Consider the following 15,237-nt stretch of genomic DNA (forward strand, 5'->3'; position numbering starts at 1 on the left):
CAGTATATAAATTAAAATAAATAAATAAATAAAATAAATATTGTAATTTACGGTAACCAAATATTCTTATTTTCTGATGTTTCCTGCCCTGAGCCAAAGGTGGAATATAAGAGGGGGGATAAAGTTGTTTTTAACTTTGTTGGGGGTGTGAGTCAGAAAAAAGGAGGAAAAAAAACCCACCTCATTTCTCCTGCCCTCTTTCCCAGGCTTACTGTGGCTGAGAGGCAACTATGACCCCACCAAAGACCTGGAGGAAATGGAAAGAGAAAAAGAGGAGGCCTCCAAAGAGAAGCCAGTTTCCATTTTGCAGCTCATCACTTCAACCACCTACAGGCAGCCATTCTTAGTGGCCATCATGGTGCACCTCGCTCAGCAGTTCTCAGGGATCAATGCTGTGAGTTTGTGGGGGTAGAAGTATCAAATGGATAGAAAGAAGTACGTCTCGGTGCTTTGAAGGGAAGTAAATGAAGGAAGAAGGTGAGCCTGGGGGATTCAGTGACCGTTTACGCACTGGGAACTTCACTGCCCCAGCTTCCATGGCGGAGCACAAATTGGGGGTGGATAAGGCGCACCGGGCCAAATGCTCCCCTGTGTGGGTGCAGGAAGAGGTGGGGCAACCTGCCACGATTAAATCTCCTGCCTGCAGCCTGGCATGAAACCTCCAGTGCGTAAACGGTTAGTGAGATGCATACAGTTTCCAGGATCTTTAAGGAGGGGGAAAGAACTGCAGCCAAGGCAGTGTCAGTGTCTCTTTCTGTGTAGACCAAGCTTTCTCAATGTTTTTACTGTTGAGAAACCCCTGAAACATTACCCAGGCTTCAAGAAACCCCAGAAGTGGCCCGATCGTGCCGAAGGTGGTTAGGAAGCATAGCTGTGGACCTACCCACCCGGGGACCCTCCCCTTTCCCGGGGACCCCCCCCCAGGCCCATCATTGGCTATTTTGAGGAGGAAGCAGTTGGGGACCATACATGGTCATGTCACCTGAAGAAATGTATAACAAAGTTTTAAAATATTTTTAAAATTAGTTAACTCCCACCCATTGGAGAAAGTCTTGCAGGGCTGTCAAAAAAACAGGATTTCATAAAACCTTGGCTGAGAAAGGTGGGTGTACACCAGTGGTTCTCAACCTGGGGTTCGGGACCCCTTTGGGGGTCTAACGACCCTTTCACAGGGGTCGCAGCAGGGCAAGCAGCTTAGCGGGGGGTTCGCCATCCACACAACAGCCTTGCGGGGTAGATCGATATCGAGCGTTTGTCTGCCTGGAGCAGTGGAAAAGAGCGAGATCGGCATGGTGGGACAAGAGGCAGAAGTGAAAAACCCCAGAAAGAAACCCAATTTATATACAATCCTGAACAATGGATTTTCACACCATTGGTCAGTTTTGGTTTAATTTCTGTGAAAGAACACTTGCATAATTTTATGGTTGGGTGTCACCCCAACATGAGGAACTGTATTAAAGGGTCGCGGCATTAGGAAGGTTGAGAACCACTGGCAGACACTGAATTTTTCCACTGTCGATTTTCATCTGCTCCCTTAGATCTTCTACTACTCTACAGACATTTTTACTGAAGCTGGAATCAAAGAACCTGTTTATGCAACCATCGGTGTTGGAGCTATAAACACTTTGTTCACTGTTGTTGCGGTAAGTAAAAGCTTTAAATACTTCCATGAGTGCAATCATCTCGTACTGTTTTCTGCTTAATTGGGGCTGTTGTTGATTTTCCTCCTCCTTGTGCACTCCTTTGAAGGCTGTACAAAGGGCTTGCTAGAGTAAGATACCAGACAGCTGACACAGTTCACCTAAGACAGCAGGAAAAAAGCATATTATCTAGTTTATATTTTTACTACCATGCCGGGCTCCAGCTGGACAGTCTGTCTTGGGCATCAGAAGATCTTGGACCATCACGGCTGTGCTTTCTCCATCTTCCATGCTGGGAAAGATATATTGCCTGTGTCCACCAAAAATACAAATGGCTATAGACCCAGGCCACTCCCATCTGTGAGGAATGAATGTGTAGACCAGGTGACTTCTTGGAATTTTCATGGGAATGTAATAGAGGTTTATACAATTATGCATAGAGTAGAGAGAACTCTAGAGTAGAGAGAATGAGAATTTTTCTCCCAAAATACTTGAGGACATCCAATGAAAGGGATGGACAGAAGGTTCAAGATGGACAAAAGAGAAAAAAAACTGCTTAATATGTTGAGTGATTACAATGTGGAGCTTGCTGCCAGATGATTTAGTGATGGCCACAGGAATGAGCTTTAAAGGGGAATTAGATGGATTCACAGAAGATGGTTTCTAGCCATGGTGACTGAGGGGAACCTCCACATTCAGAGGAACTGCCCAGGGTCAAGAGGCAACATCAGGAGAAGGTCTTGGACCCGCTAACTTGTTATTGGCCATTCAGAGGAACTACCTGGCAATTGTGTGAGACAGGAAGCTGGACTAGATGGAACACTGGTCTGATCCTGCAGGGCTCCTTATGTCTCACAGTCAAATACACAAAACTGGTTTCCTCCGAGCTAAGAGACCAGACAGCACATTGAAACAAAAGATATGTACTTCTAGTAGGAACACGGGAGTTCTGTTAACTGCATGATTTATTGAGCCCTTGTATGTGTCTTCCCACATGTATTTCCACCTTGTTATCCTCATTATGGATATAAAGCCTGACCAAACTGTTGCCTTTTTAGCTCCTTCTGGTAGAGAAAGCAGGGAGGCGTATCATGTTTCTCGGAGGAATGTTAGGCATGCTCGTGTGTACCGTGTTAATGACTGTTGGACTCTTACTTCAGGTAAGTGTGTTCGGGAATTATTTATGTAGCTAGACTACCCTATTAGACACTGTTTAGTAGAATACTTCTACACAAATGTTCAGCTCACTTCTCAAAGGGTGTTCTTCTGTTCAATGTGAACTGTAGGGTCTGAGGAAGAGTGAGGAATAAATCTTTGTTGGTCTTAAAGTTGCTATTGGACTTAATTTTTGTTGTGCAGGGTTTTGTGTCATTCTCATTGTTCTATGAAGGGTAATACTTTGTTCTGCCACTAGGTGTAGCTATTCACTAATTTGTTATCTCAGCCTTTGTGGGCTTGAAACCTTGGTATACTGATGCCTAGAGATTTCAGGGGAGTGGGGAGGGGGAGAACAGCTTCAGAACCTGAGGGACTGTGGGTAAGGGTTTGGTCTCTGCGCCACCAAGCTCTGGCTAAAGTCAGAACTACAGGGTATTCAGTCTAGCCAGAACAGAAGCATCTGGAAAAGCAATATGTTATTAGGAGTCATATGACAAGCCTGACATGTATAAAAGCTTCCAGGTAAGTTCGGATTAATTGGACACAATTCAAATGTCATGAACAGGCCCAAACCTGACTCTGATTCTTCCCTCCTTCACTTGTGAGCCAAGCCTGAAGTCTTCTTTTATACCTCACCCTTCCCCTCAACAGAAACCCAAAGCAGCTTGCATTATTCTCCCCTCCTTTATTTTACTTTCACAACAACCCTGTGAGGTAGGTGTGCTTCAGAGCGTACCTCTAAATCCTAGTCTGACACTCTGACCACATCACTATATTGAGTCACTACTAAAGGCCATGAGGGTGAGCAAAGTTCGGAGCTTTAGAACTCTAGGTCCTTGTTTCCCAGAGTTCAGGGAAAGCAGTCTTACAAGGCAGAAGGGAAAGCAGAATCCGCTGCTTCACACCAAGTACGCTCCCTGAAGACCGGCACCCTGGCCATATGGCTAATATGAGTCTTGCTCTCATTTTTTAGGAGTCCCATCCTTGGATGAGCTACGTGAGTATGGTGGCGATCTTCATCTTTGTCAGCGTCTTCGAACTCGGGCCTGGACCAATCCCCTGGTTTATTGTCGCTGAGCTGTTCAGCCAAGGCCCTCGACCCTCTGCGGTCGCCATGGCTGGCTTTGCCAACTGGTTCTCCAACTTCATGGTCGGGATGTTATTCCAATATATAGCTGTAAGAGAGCCTTGCTTGTCTATTACCCTGTGAGAACGATGGCATTTTATGGGCTTCATCTGTTTAAATCAGAGTTAGTCAAACTGCGGCCCTCCAGATGTCCATGGACTACAATTCCCAGGAGCCCCTGCCAGCATTCGCTGGCAGGGGCTCCTGGGAATTGTAGTCCATGGACATCTGGAGGGCCGCAGTTTGACTACCCCTGGTTTAAACAGTATGGTTGGGAACAGGGGAGGCTGGAAATGAAAAATGGCGGACGGGAGATAGGTCCCCATATTTGAAAACTGTAGCTGAGAATTCTGTCCTGATGCGTGAGGAAGGATGGCAAATCCCAGTTCTGTGTTTGAAAATGCAGTAGGGCAGGGGAGGGCACACTGTGGCTCTCCAGGTGGCCATGGACTGCAACTACCATGAGCACTCGCAAGCATGGCGCTGGCAAGGGCTTATGGTAATTGCAGTCCATCTGGAGAGCCACAGTTTGGCCACCCCTGCAGCAGGCTAATGAAGAGCATGTCCTGACCTGGATGGCCCAGGCTGGCCTGAATGTGGCAGATCTTGACTGCTAAGCAGGCTTGGCCCTCGTTAGGGCTTGGATGGGAGACCACCAAGGGAAGCCAAGGCTGATCTGTGGAGACAGGCAAGGGCTAGCCACCTCAGAACATCTCTTGCCTTGAAAACCCCATGGGGATGCCATAAATTAGCTGCAACCTGGCAGCCCTTTCCCCCAACAGTGTGATGGGATACTTGACCTGACTTAAGGGCCCACCAACCCATCACCATCTTTATAATATTTGAGCAACTCTAATTTTCCCAACAGTATCTTCTCACCGTCCCTTCCCTTGCCTGGTATATGATTACCTGCTGCTGAGATGGGGGCTATATCATAGAATCATAGAATCATAGAATCATAGAATCATAGAATCATAGAATCATAGAATCATAGAGTTGGAAGGGGCCATACAGGCCATCTAGTCCAACCCCCTGCTCAACGCAGGATCAGCCACCCCCTTCCATACTCTGGAGCAGCCTCTCAAAGAACGTAGAGGAGGAGAGGGAGGAGAGGAGGACTACTCCCGAACTCCTACCCTTATCAAGAGGCTATAAAACCAAATGGTTACGACGAGGGCTTGGGGCAAGCTGAGTTTCAGGCTCAGGGCACAGCTAGATGACCAATCAAGTGTTTTTCAGGGTGTCGTTTTTATGGCTGCTGTTTTGTTAATGATTTTATTGGCGTTTTGCTTCTTGTTTGATACTCACCTTTGGAGAAAAACAAGCTCAGGGATATTTGAAATAATGTCCAACTGGGAATGGCCTGAATGAATCTGGAGGCAATGGGTATCGCCTCTGACTCAGGATGCAATCTCCAGTTTCGGGAATTCCTGGAAACTGGAGTGGAGTTTGGGGAAAGAAAGGACCTCAGGAAGTTATAATGTCCTAGAAGCTGCCCTGCAAAGCAGTCATTTCCTCCAGGGAACTGATCTTTGTAGTCTGGAGAGCAGGTAAAATTCCAGGAAATCTCCAGTCAACAACTGGAGGTTGGCAAGGTCTCATCTGACCCTGTACAAGTTAACACTGTTATTTTTTTCTTTTTTCTTTTTTGGTGGGGGGAGCTCATATCCTGAAGCAAGAGCTGAACAGAGTTACATTCTTTGCTTCTCAGCTGTTTTCAACCAAATACACTTTGTCTAAACTTAACGTGATTTTACTTAGAACAAAAATAACAAAACAAAACACACCTCCCCTAACCAGGATTCTCAGAGTGAATTGCTCACTTCATTACATGATAATTCTTTACTCAGATGGTGCACATTGGGGTCCCAGACACGATAACCAGTGGGGAAGGGAGGACTTACCAAGAGGAGCAAGGTGGCCCATTTGACATACAGCAATGTTTCTACACTGGGCAGGGGGTTGGACTAGATGGCCTTTATGCCCCCTTCCAACTCTATAATTCTATGATTCTGCACCACTTCCCTAGAAGTGGCATCACCATGTCCAGCATGAAGCTCTGATATTTGGGCAAAATCTCTATGGTAAATTTGGCTTCTACCCAAACACCAGTGTTGTCCCAACCTCCCGGATATGACGCTGCCACTTCTGAGCCATGTCTCAGCATGTCCGATGGAGCTCCCTCTTTTTCGGGGTAAGTTCCACCCCTGTCAGCCACCTGATTGGCAGCAGGGATGGAGGGCCTGTCAGTGGGCCCCCCGCCCCCACTGGATTCCAGCCAGTAAAGGAGAGAGCTATGTACGCTTCCCTAGACTCCAGAAAAAGATTGAGATTCCACCCAAAACATGTGATCGAATGGTATCCCAGTTCTGGAATAGAGACGAATATTCCGCAGTTGCCAAAACGCAACTTTTTCTAGACTGGTTGTGATTGTTGATAACGGGGAGAAATGTATTAACTGGGGATTTTCGTTCTGCTTTGCCCACTACAGAGATTCACTGGAGCGTATGTGTTTCTCATCTTTTCCGCCATGATCATTGGCTTCAGTTGCTTTATATACTTCAAAGTGCCAGAAACAAAAGGGAAGTCCTTCGAAGAAATTGCCGAAGAGTTCCGTCGCATGAAGAAGGGATCCAGCGGAGGGTCCAGAGCTGCCACTGAACTGGAGCATTTGGGCAGCAACCCCAACGCCTAGAGACCAGGCCGACCTGGGAAAATACATGTATCATCCATACTTCTAGGCAAAGTTTAGGGGGAAGCATTTTTTAAACATGTAAAAACATGGAAATTGATACTGGTATGCTGAGTTTGTATTGCGACTTCAGGTGGAGACAGGGGTCGAGGGCTATAATGTTTCCTCCTTCCCCAGGAACTTGTTTTGGGTCAAGCCCAGAAGTGTCAGGTTGTCAAGGAGTGTGCTTTCAAAAAGCGGAGGAGGGAAAGGCAGGGATCCTTCACGGGGGCCCTCGGCAGATGTGGGCTTTGCTGGAGAACAAGAGAGAGGGATGGACTGTGGAAAACCCCCAAGGATGTGGGGTGCTCATTCAGTCTCGGGATTTCGCACTGAACACAGTCCCACATCACTGTGATTCGGCTGCATCACACATGCTTTAGGTTCAGGTCCCCCAATCTGGTATGGGCTTTACCGGAAGGGGCATTTAAGCAGAAAAGTGCAATGTTTTTGTTTTGATATTATTATCATGGCTTAGAAAAGGAAATGGTGGCATTCATCCCCATGTGAACAGAAGCCTCACTTCCCTAAGTCTGTCTGCACCAAACTGACTTGTCACGTTTCATTACATTTCCCTTTTGAAAAAGGAGGACAGCTGGGGGGTTTTTTATACCCCAATATTTACTACCTGAAGGAGTCCCTTCCTCTCCCCAAACAGATACCCTGTGACGTAGACGAGGCTGAGAGAGCTCTGAGAGAACTGTAGAGGAGTGGGAAGTCAAACCCAGTTCTCCAGAGTAGAGGCTGACCCGTTTTAACCACTGCTGTTCTGGAAATCAGTTCTGCTTAATCCCCTTACACAAGCGCTTCCCACTTCCGCCCATTCAATGCACAAGGTCTTTAGTTTTTAAAACATTCTCTAGGACCGCTAAAGGTTCAGGAGTGCAGATGCCACATCCCTTGAGTATTTAAAAGATAAAGAAATGGGGTATTTGCATCCATGAGCCCCTAGCAGTCCTAGAGAATTGGATGCCCTTGGCCGAGGAAGCAAGTCTTGGGACAGGTGACATAGCAATATTTGCAGAGAACCCAAAATTACTATATTGCATTTTCAGAGAAACAGTGCCATCCTGAACAGAGCCACACCCTTCAAAGTCCATCAAGGTCAATGCACTTAGGAGGGTGTAACTCTTGATTGAGGACTGCATGGAATATGAATAAGGTATGGTGGTGAATGGGTTCATGGGATCAATGTAGGCAGGGCTAGCTACCGCTGTGTGTTATCTCCTGGAGTGTCCATAGGCTTCTCCACTGGATTTCCATTTTTTTTCTGCCCCAGAGACCATGCTTCTCCCAAGAAATGGGAGATTGCCCCCAGAGGTCTCTGTAACATCCCAGGAGCTTGTGGGCCAACCCTTTATTTCTTGCTGGGAACTGGTGCCTGAAGGGTGGTAGCAGTCACTTTGTATTATCTGCTTTCTCCACTGCTGCCAGGCTAGAGAGAGGCTCTGCAGATAGCCTCTGCAGATAACTGACTGTGCTGACTGCTGACACCAACCCGGAGTCCTGGGCCCATTCTGCATACAATGGATAATGCACTTTCAATGCACGTTTGAAGTAGATTATCCTGTTCTTCCCAGTAAAATCCAGCAGCAAAAGCAGCTGGAAAGTGCATTATTCAATGTGTGTAGAATAGGCCCTGGTTGCTAAATGACTTGGGAACTGGGGGGAAAACCTGGTCTGGCAACCCTATGTGCCTTTAACAGCTTGGGAACTTTTTCCATAGCAATGGAGGCCAACGTTATTACGCTGGCTCATTGCAGGATATAGAACTCCTGTTCCTGCCTCAGGGTAACAAGAACTGGTGGGCCTCATTCAAACAGTGCAAATTCACCACTGAAGGAAAGGTCCGAACAGGGAGACAACAGGAACCGTCTGTGCAACGCATCAGGAACGTAAAACAAAATCAGAGTTCAGTGGCACCTTTAAAACCAACAAATATTTATGCAAGGCGTGAGCTTTCGAGTGCAAGCACTCTTCATCAGACTATGAACCGACCATCATGACAGTGGGAATATATAAGCAACAGTTAATCCTGTTAAGTTAGTAAACTGTGTCACAACATCTAAATACAGCCATATGACAATTCTTTGCTAAAAAAAAAAAGCCAATCAACCCCCTCAAATTCAGTTGTACGGTCTGGATGGAGAAAGTCTGCAAAGACTGATGGGCTGTTTTAGCAAAGAATTATCCTATGGCTGTATTTGGATGTTGTGACACAGTTTACTAATTTAACAGGATTAACTTTTCATATATTCCCACTGTCATGATGGTCGGTTCATAGCCTGAGGAAGAGTGCTTGCCCTCGAAAGCTCACGCCTTGCATAAATATTTGTTGGTTTTAAAGGTGCCACTGGACTCTGATTTTGTTTTGTTGTGCTGCTTCAGATCAACATGGCTCCCCTCTTGAATACATCAGGAAAGGTTTACCCTGTTTTATAGCAGCACCTTCTCCTTTAAGCGGATGGCTATAGGAGAAAACCTGGAGCAACAGTCACTGAATGTAGGCCACGCCTCTTCCTCCCTACAATATGGGTAGCTGGTTGTGCTAAAAACAGGTACAGCCTAAGTTTCTGCTCACACGTTTTCAATAGATAGCTCTCAGGTTATGCTTCTGGATTCACTGCCTGGAAATCTCTGTTTCTTACAGATCCCTGTCTATTTTTAAATGCTGTGTGCCAGAGTCTGTTTCTTCATTACGGGGAATTCTTATGAGGTCTTTCGAAAACAAAATGAAGTCAGCAATAACAGGAAGGCTGAAACGGAGATAGGGGTGGGCATTTCTTACCTATCAAAGAGCAGGAAAGGACTGCTGCTCAGCAGAGTGCTCCTTCGAACATAATCCTCATCTGACCTTTATTTGAAAAAGAATGATAATGCATTTCTACAAAAACGGGAGTACGTTGTAACAAAGCTCGCATGAAAATCAGGCATTAATAAAGCTCTGGGGATGTGATTAATCTGTGAAAGAGAAGTGGCAGCTAGCTTGTTTTCTCGGGCTTACCGAAAAAGAATGGCAGATACAAGACTTGTGATGTCAGCACTGTTATTGCTCTTTGCCTTCCACTGACCTTGAAGGGAGTAAGCATCGCTTCTGAAGCAGGACAGATTTGCTGAAACATCCCTTTGGAGGATCCATCCTGCCCCGGGATCTGAGCAAAAGATCAAACAATTTTTGAGTAGGCTGTAGATTTTAGAATTCTAGAAAGGGAGAGTCATTTCAAAACTGAGCAGGGGGCAACTAGTGTCCCTAATCTGGACCAGGAGAAAGAAGGTGGGGTCTGCCCTAGAAGAGACTTACCTTCTATCATTCTCCTGCCTGCAGCTCCTTGGGGCTGGGGAGAAGGAAGGGAACACCTGGAAGGCACACCCCACGCTGCTCAGCTGTCAGGTTTAAATGGCTGGCCCCGAACACCTGAACAGAATAGTCACAAGTCTGGTAAATGTTCAGAGAAAATTCGTTCACAAACTCCGAACCAGCCCAAGTTTAGGCTGAATTTGCAAACCGGTATGTGTCCATCCCTAGTTAGGATTGATAGAACATCTGTTTGATATGTATACCTCTGTATTTGATTTTCTAATACACTTTCCTATTATTTTTTCTTAGTAAATTCTTAACTAACCAATGGCTGTTTATTTCTAAGGATCTCCACATCTTTATGAGTTGTCAAATCAGATATTGAATCCGGATCTACATCTTGCAGAATGGTCCCAATAATAATTACCTTAGCTGCCCCTGTGGACGGGCTCTTGATACGTTACAAGGGGATGCTCCTGTGGTGGAGGTATATACATGTGTAAGCCATCTGGATAACACAGGGGAGGGGGCCAAAGTTTATAGCTGGGCTGGTGTTCATCACAATTATTAGCTTTTGTTCCCTAAGTCATAGAATCATAGATAGAATTATAGAATCACAGAATCATAGAGTTGGAAGGGGTCACACAGGCCATCTAGTCCAACCCCCTGCTCAACGCAGGATCAGCCCTAAGCATCCTAAAGCATCCAAGGTGTATCCAACCTTTGCTTGAAGACTACCAGTGAGGGGGAGCTCACCACCTCCTTAGGTAGCCTATTCCACTGCTGAACTACTCTGTGAAATTTTCCCCCCTGATATCTAGCCTATATCGTTGTACTTGTAGTTTAAACCTATTACTGCGTAGTCCTAAATGTCATTCAAAATAAACAATTATAGTTCCAATTAGGGGAAGGAATGAGAAAGGCATATTGCCACTAATTGGTAATGAAGTCAGAAACACTATCCAATAGGATCCAGGGACAATTGTAAACTGCATCGCATAATGACACAGTGTATTGCAGTAGTTAGAGCAGGTTCTCTCGACTTTTTAACTGTTGAGAAACCTCTGAAACATTCAGACTTTGAGAAACACCAGAAGCGGTGTGATCATGCAGCATATGGTAGGGAAGCATAGCTCTGGACACGCCCACCCAGGGCCCCTCTCCGTCCCATCCCCGTCAGGCCTATCACTGGCCATTTGAAAGGGGGGCAAATAATCATCATATATGGTCCTATCACCCAATAAACACTTAACAAATTTTAAAATATATATAATAAATTAACTCCCACCGACGCAGGAAACCTTTACAGATCTGTCAAGAAACCCCAGGGTTTCCTGAAACCTTAGTTGCGAAAGCCCGCACTATAGTAAAAGCTGTCTTGAACCGGGAACTGTGGGATCAAAGAAGAAGAGTTGGTTCTTATATGCCGCTTTTCTCTATCTGAAGGAGTCTCAAAGCAGCTTATAATTGCCTTCCCTTTCCTCTCCCCACAACAGACACCCTGTGTGGTGGGTGAGGCTGAGAGAGCCCTGATATTCCTGCTCGGTCAGAATAGCTTTATCAGTGCTGTGGTGAGCGCAAGGTCACCCAGCTGGCTGCATGTGGGGGAGCACGGAAGCAAACCCAGCTCACCAGATTAGAAGTCCGCACTCCTAACCACTACACAAAGCTGTGTGCCCCATTACCAAATACTGTGATGCTGTGCATACACTGAAGTGCTTTAAGAAGTGTGTTCATTAGGCCAAGTTACTGTCTGCAAACCTTATTATGTTTGGTGTTCTCCATACTGGAAGCGTCATCTCACTACATCTACACAGACACAACACAGCAATGTGTTCCTGGCTCAGTGGCAGTGGAAACTGCCATTAAGTTGGGTTCTCTGTATAACAGCCTCTCTCAACCTTTTTTTTTTACCACTGAGAACCCCCCTGAAACAGTCTTCAGGCTTCGAGAAACCCCAGACGTGGTGCGATCATGCAGAATATGGTTGGGAGGCATAGCTGTGGACACGCCCACCTGGGGCCTCACCTCTTCCCACCCCCTCCAGGCCTCTCGTTGACCATTTTTGGGAGGAGGTAGGTAAATATGACCATATATGGTCATACCACCTGATTATATAAATGTACATATAAAATTAATTAACTCCCAGCCATTCGGGAAGCCTTCCAAGGCCATCAAGATACCCTAGGGCAGGGGTAGTCAAATTGTGGCCCTCCAGATGTCCATGGACTACAATTTCCATTAGCCCCTGCCAGCGTTCCCTGGCAGGGGCTCCTGGGAATTGTAGTCCATGGACATTTGGAGGGCCGCAGTTTAACTACCCCTGCCCTAGGGTTTCACAAAACCTTGGTTGAGAAAGCCTGCAGTATAGTTTTCAAGGCAAGGAGAGGTGTTTTGTCATTGCCTGTCTCTATATAGTAGTTTTGGTGGTCTCCCATCCAAGTACTAATCAGGGCTGACCCTGCTTAGCTTCAGAGGTTTCTTGAGATCATGCTAGCCTCTAAGACATCTGCCCTTTATAACTCTCCACTCCTGTGCAGTTCTAGCCATAACAGTCCAATTGTCCATTCTGTTCCTCTGTGTTACAGTTTGACTAACTTTGCTAATCATTAAGATAATTCCAAAGACCAAAAGCGTATCTCTCAGCTAAATGGGTACCGTGCTTTAGTTGAACATTCAAACAATGTTCCTGGACTGTGGTTAGCTAATAATGTCCAGTAATTAATAAAATTTACCCGAAGTCTCTTGTCAGCATCGCTTTGATGGTGTTTTCCTAAAGCACGGAGATTATAGCTCTTAGGGGGTTTCTGTTGCGTCAGATAAATGGCTGACCGTGTGCGCTTTTCTCCTTTTGAAAACGAGCTTGGTTTCCTAATGCAACAGAGCTTGGACATGTGGTCCCATTATCGTTTTCTGGACTAATTTATTATGAGGTTTTCTGCCCCACTTCATTCTGTTCTTCATTATCCCTTTCAAATGGGGCGCTCACTTGTGAGAGGCCTGGAACGCCAGGGAGAGAGAAGTAAATGAGGCAGAGAGTCTGCGAGGAGGATTTGGGGCCTCTCTTTTTTGTTTAAAGGCTACCTGCTATCTGAGCACCTTTACTATAGGCTACTAATAATTATAGGTTACTAGCGCATTTGGCTCCCCCAAACTGAAATCTTACCCGTCTTTTTGATGAAGAGGTTAGGAGCCAGCTTGGTGTAGTGGTTAGGAGTGCAGACGTCTAATCTGGCATGCCGGGTTTGATTCTGTGCTCCCCCACATGCAACCAGCTGGGTGACCTTGGGCTTGCCACGGCACTGATAAAACTGTTCTGATCGGGCAGTGATATCAGGGCTCTCTCAGCCTCACCCACCCCACAGGGTGTCTGTTGTGGGGAGAGGAAAGGGAAGGCGACTGTAAGCTGCTTTGAGCCTCCTTCAGGTAGGGAAAAGCGGCATATAAGAACCAACTCTTCTTCTTCTTTTTCGATATTTTCTAGGCCAAACTGTTTTGGCTACCATGATAGCTGGCCTGAATGAAGCCACTGCAATCCTAAAAGCCATGATTTCCTTCTAAGCCATGTTGCTTTGATGGACTTGCACCTTTTTAAGTCCACTGAAGTAAACAGAATTAGAAGGGTGCTTAGGATGGGCACTGTGAGTCACCCTGCCTCTTTCCGCACTTCCTATGTCATATCTGAAGCAGAACTGATGTCTCTCCCCTCCTGAGAGATGCAGGATGTGATATTATTCTGTCAGTCTCTTCTGGATAGCCCAGGGAAGAAAGATCTCGTCAGATCTAAGCGGGGTTGGCTCTGGCTAGCATTTGGATGGGAGATTGCCGAGGAATACTAGAGTCAAGATGCAGAGGCAGGCGATGGTGAACCACCTCTCTTGTCTGGGAGCCATACAGTCTTAGGACCTCCTGGCTATATTACACACACATGCTATGTAATAAGCAAACAAACAAACAAACAAAAGTCAGTCTCTGTCCTGTACTTCACACAGGAAGAACAAATATTTATTTATTTATTTTTTATTTATTTTAATTTATATACCGCTTTCCCCAGAGGCTCGGGGAGGTTTACATGGAACATGAACGATACATAAAACAATCTATAACACATGAATAACCATACAATAATATTAATCACAGGTAGTTGTAACAATAAACAGTGTAAACAATGCTACAGTAAACGGTGCAAACAGGTCCAGAGCACTCTGGTGGAGTTCTGAGAGGGAGGGGGGAGCAGGGGCCCTTCATTTGCTGTTGGTTGTACCTGGTCTCAACTGAATGCCTGGCGGAAGAGCTCTCTTTTGCAGGCCCAGAGGTCTTTGGGGGAAACCTGTATGAACAGAACATCCCACTAGAGGTGAAATAGTGCCAACACCTGGACACTTCCTGGTCAATACAGGGAAGGCTGTCCTTTCCCATGCACATGGATCCTTTCCCATGCACCTTGGTCACAATCTGAGTTGGGCACTGTATAGCATTGCTGAGCACAGCCAGGAAAACAGAGGGAGTCTGGGATGGGGCATGATGACACCAGCAGGGAAAATCTGAAGGTGATGTCACACCTCTGAAGGAATAACCAAAAATTATACGATAGAACTACAGAATTTCCAATGATTCCTAGAATGGTTTTTATATTTCTAGATTTTCCCCAAAAGTGACACGATGCCGGCATCAACTTAAGAAAACCAACATCGTTATTTTTATCCTGCCAGTTGCACGTGTAGCAATGGGAAACAGGAGCCAGAAGCAGGGAATTCCCTGCCCCTGACAGGAAGTTAGCAATCTTAACAAGTGAGCATATAGGGGACAATCTACTTATGTGTGACTTTTACAAGGGCCACCAACTGAGAAGGCTGGATCCAAAATGTGCAATCTATAATATGTAAACTGGATTTTTGTGACTTCCAAACTGGAGGGGAAGATGAAGTTGCCCTTAAAGGTGGATCCCACCTTTACTTTATCCCACCTTTACTCACATGCATCCAGACCCTGAAGTTGACAACTCTACAAAATGTGCTGCATGAACACCAAGGTAGTTTCCCTGGCTGATAGCACAGAGCAGGCCCACCAAAGTCACTTTTAGAGATTCATGGAAGAGCAGGGATTCCCCAGTCCTCCCCAAACACTCCAACCCAGGGGTAGTCAAACTGCGGCCCTCCAGATGTCCATGGACTACAATTCCCAGGAGCCCCTGCCAGCGTTTGCTGGCAGGGGCTCCTGGGAATTGTAGTCCATGGACATCTGGAGGGCCGCAGTTTGACTACCCCTGCACTATAGAACACTG

At 46.0% G+C, this 15,237-nt stretch overlaps 1 protein-coding gene across 2 annotated transcripts in view; it reads left to right on the forward strand.

Annotated features, from left to right (window-relative positions):
- Positions 1 to 10,281, forward strand: part of SLC2A2 (solute carrier family 2 member 2) — a 34,688-nt gene extending 24,407 nt beyond the window's left edge. For both annotated transcript variants that reach the window (XM_077348413.1, XM_077348412.1), the window contains exons 7-11: positions 207 to 394; positions 1,539 to 1,643; positions 2,699 to 2,800; positions 3,772 to 3,975; positions 6,416 to 10,281. In XM_077348413.1, coding sequence (XP_077204528.1) covers positions 207 to 394; positions 1,539 to 1,643; positions 2,699 to 2,800; positions 3,772 to 3,975; positions 6,416 to 6,619 — 803 coding nt within the window. In that variant the 3' untranslated portion in view covers positions 6,620 to 10,281. The remainder of the gene's footprint in view (positions 1 to 206; positions 395 to 1,538; positions 1,644 to 2,698; positions 2,801 to 3,771; positions 3,976 to 6,415) is intronic.
- The last annotated feature ends 4,956 nt before the right edge of the window (positions 10,282 to 15,237 follow it).

The sequence above is a fragment of the Paroedura picta genome, chromosome 8 (assembly GCF_049243985.1).
Source record: "Paroedura picta isolate Pp20150507F chromosome 8, Ppicta_v3.0, whole genome shotgun sequence".
Classification (NCBI taxonomy): Eukaryota; Metazoa; Chordata; class Lepidosauria; order Squamata; family Gekkonidae; genus Paroedura; species Paroedura picta.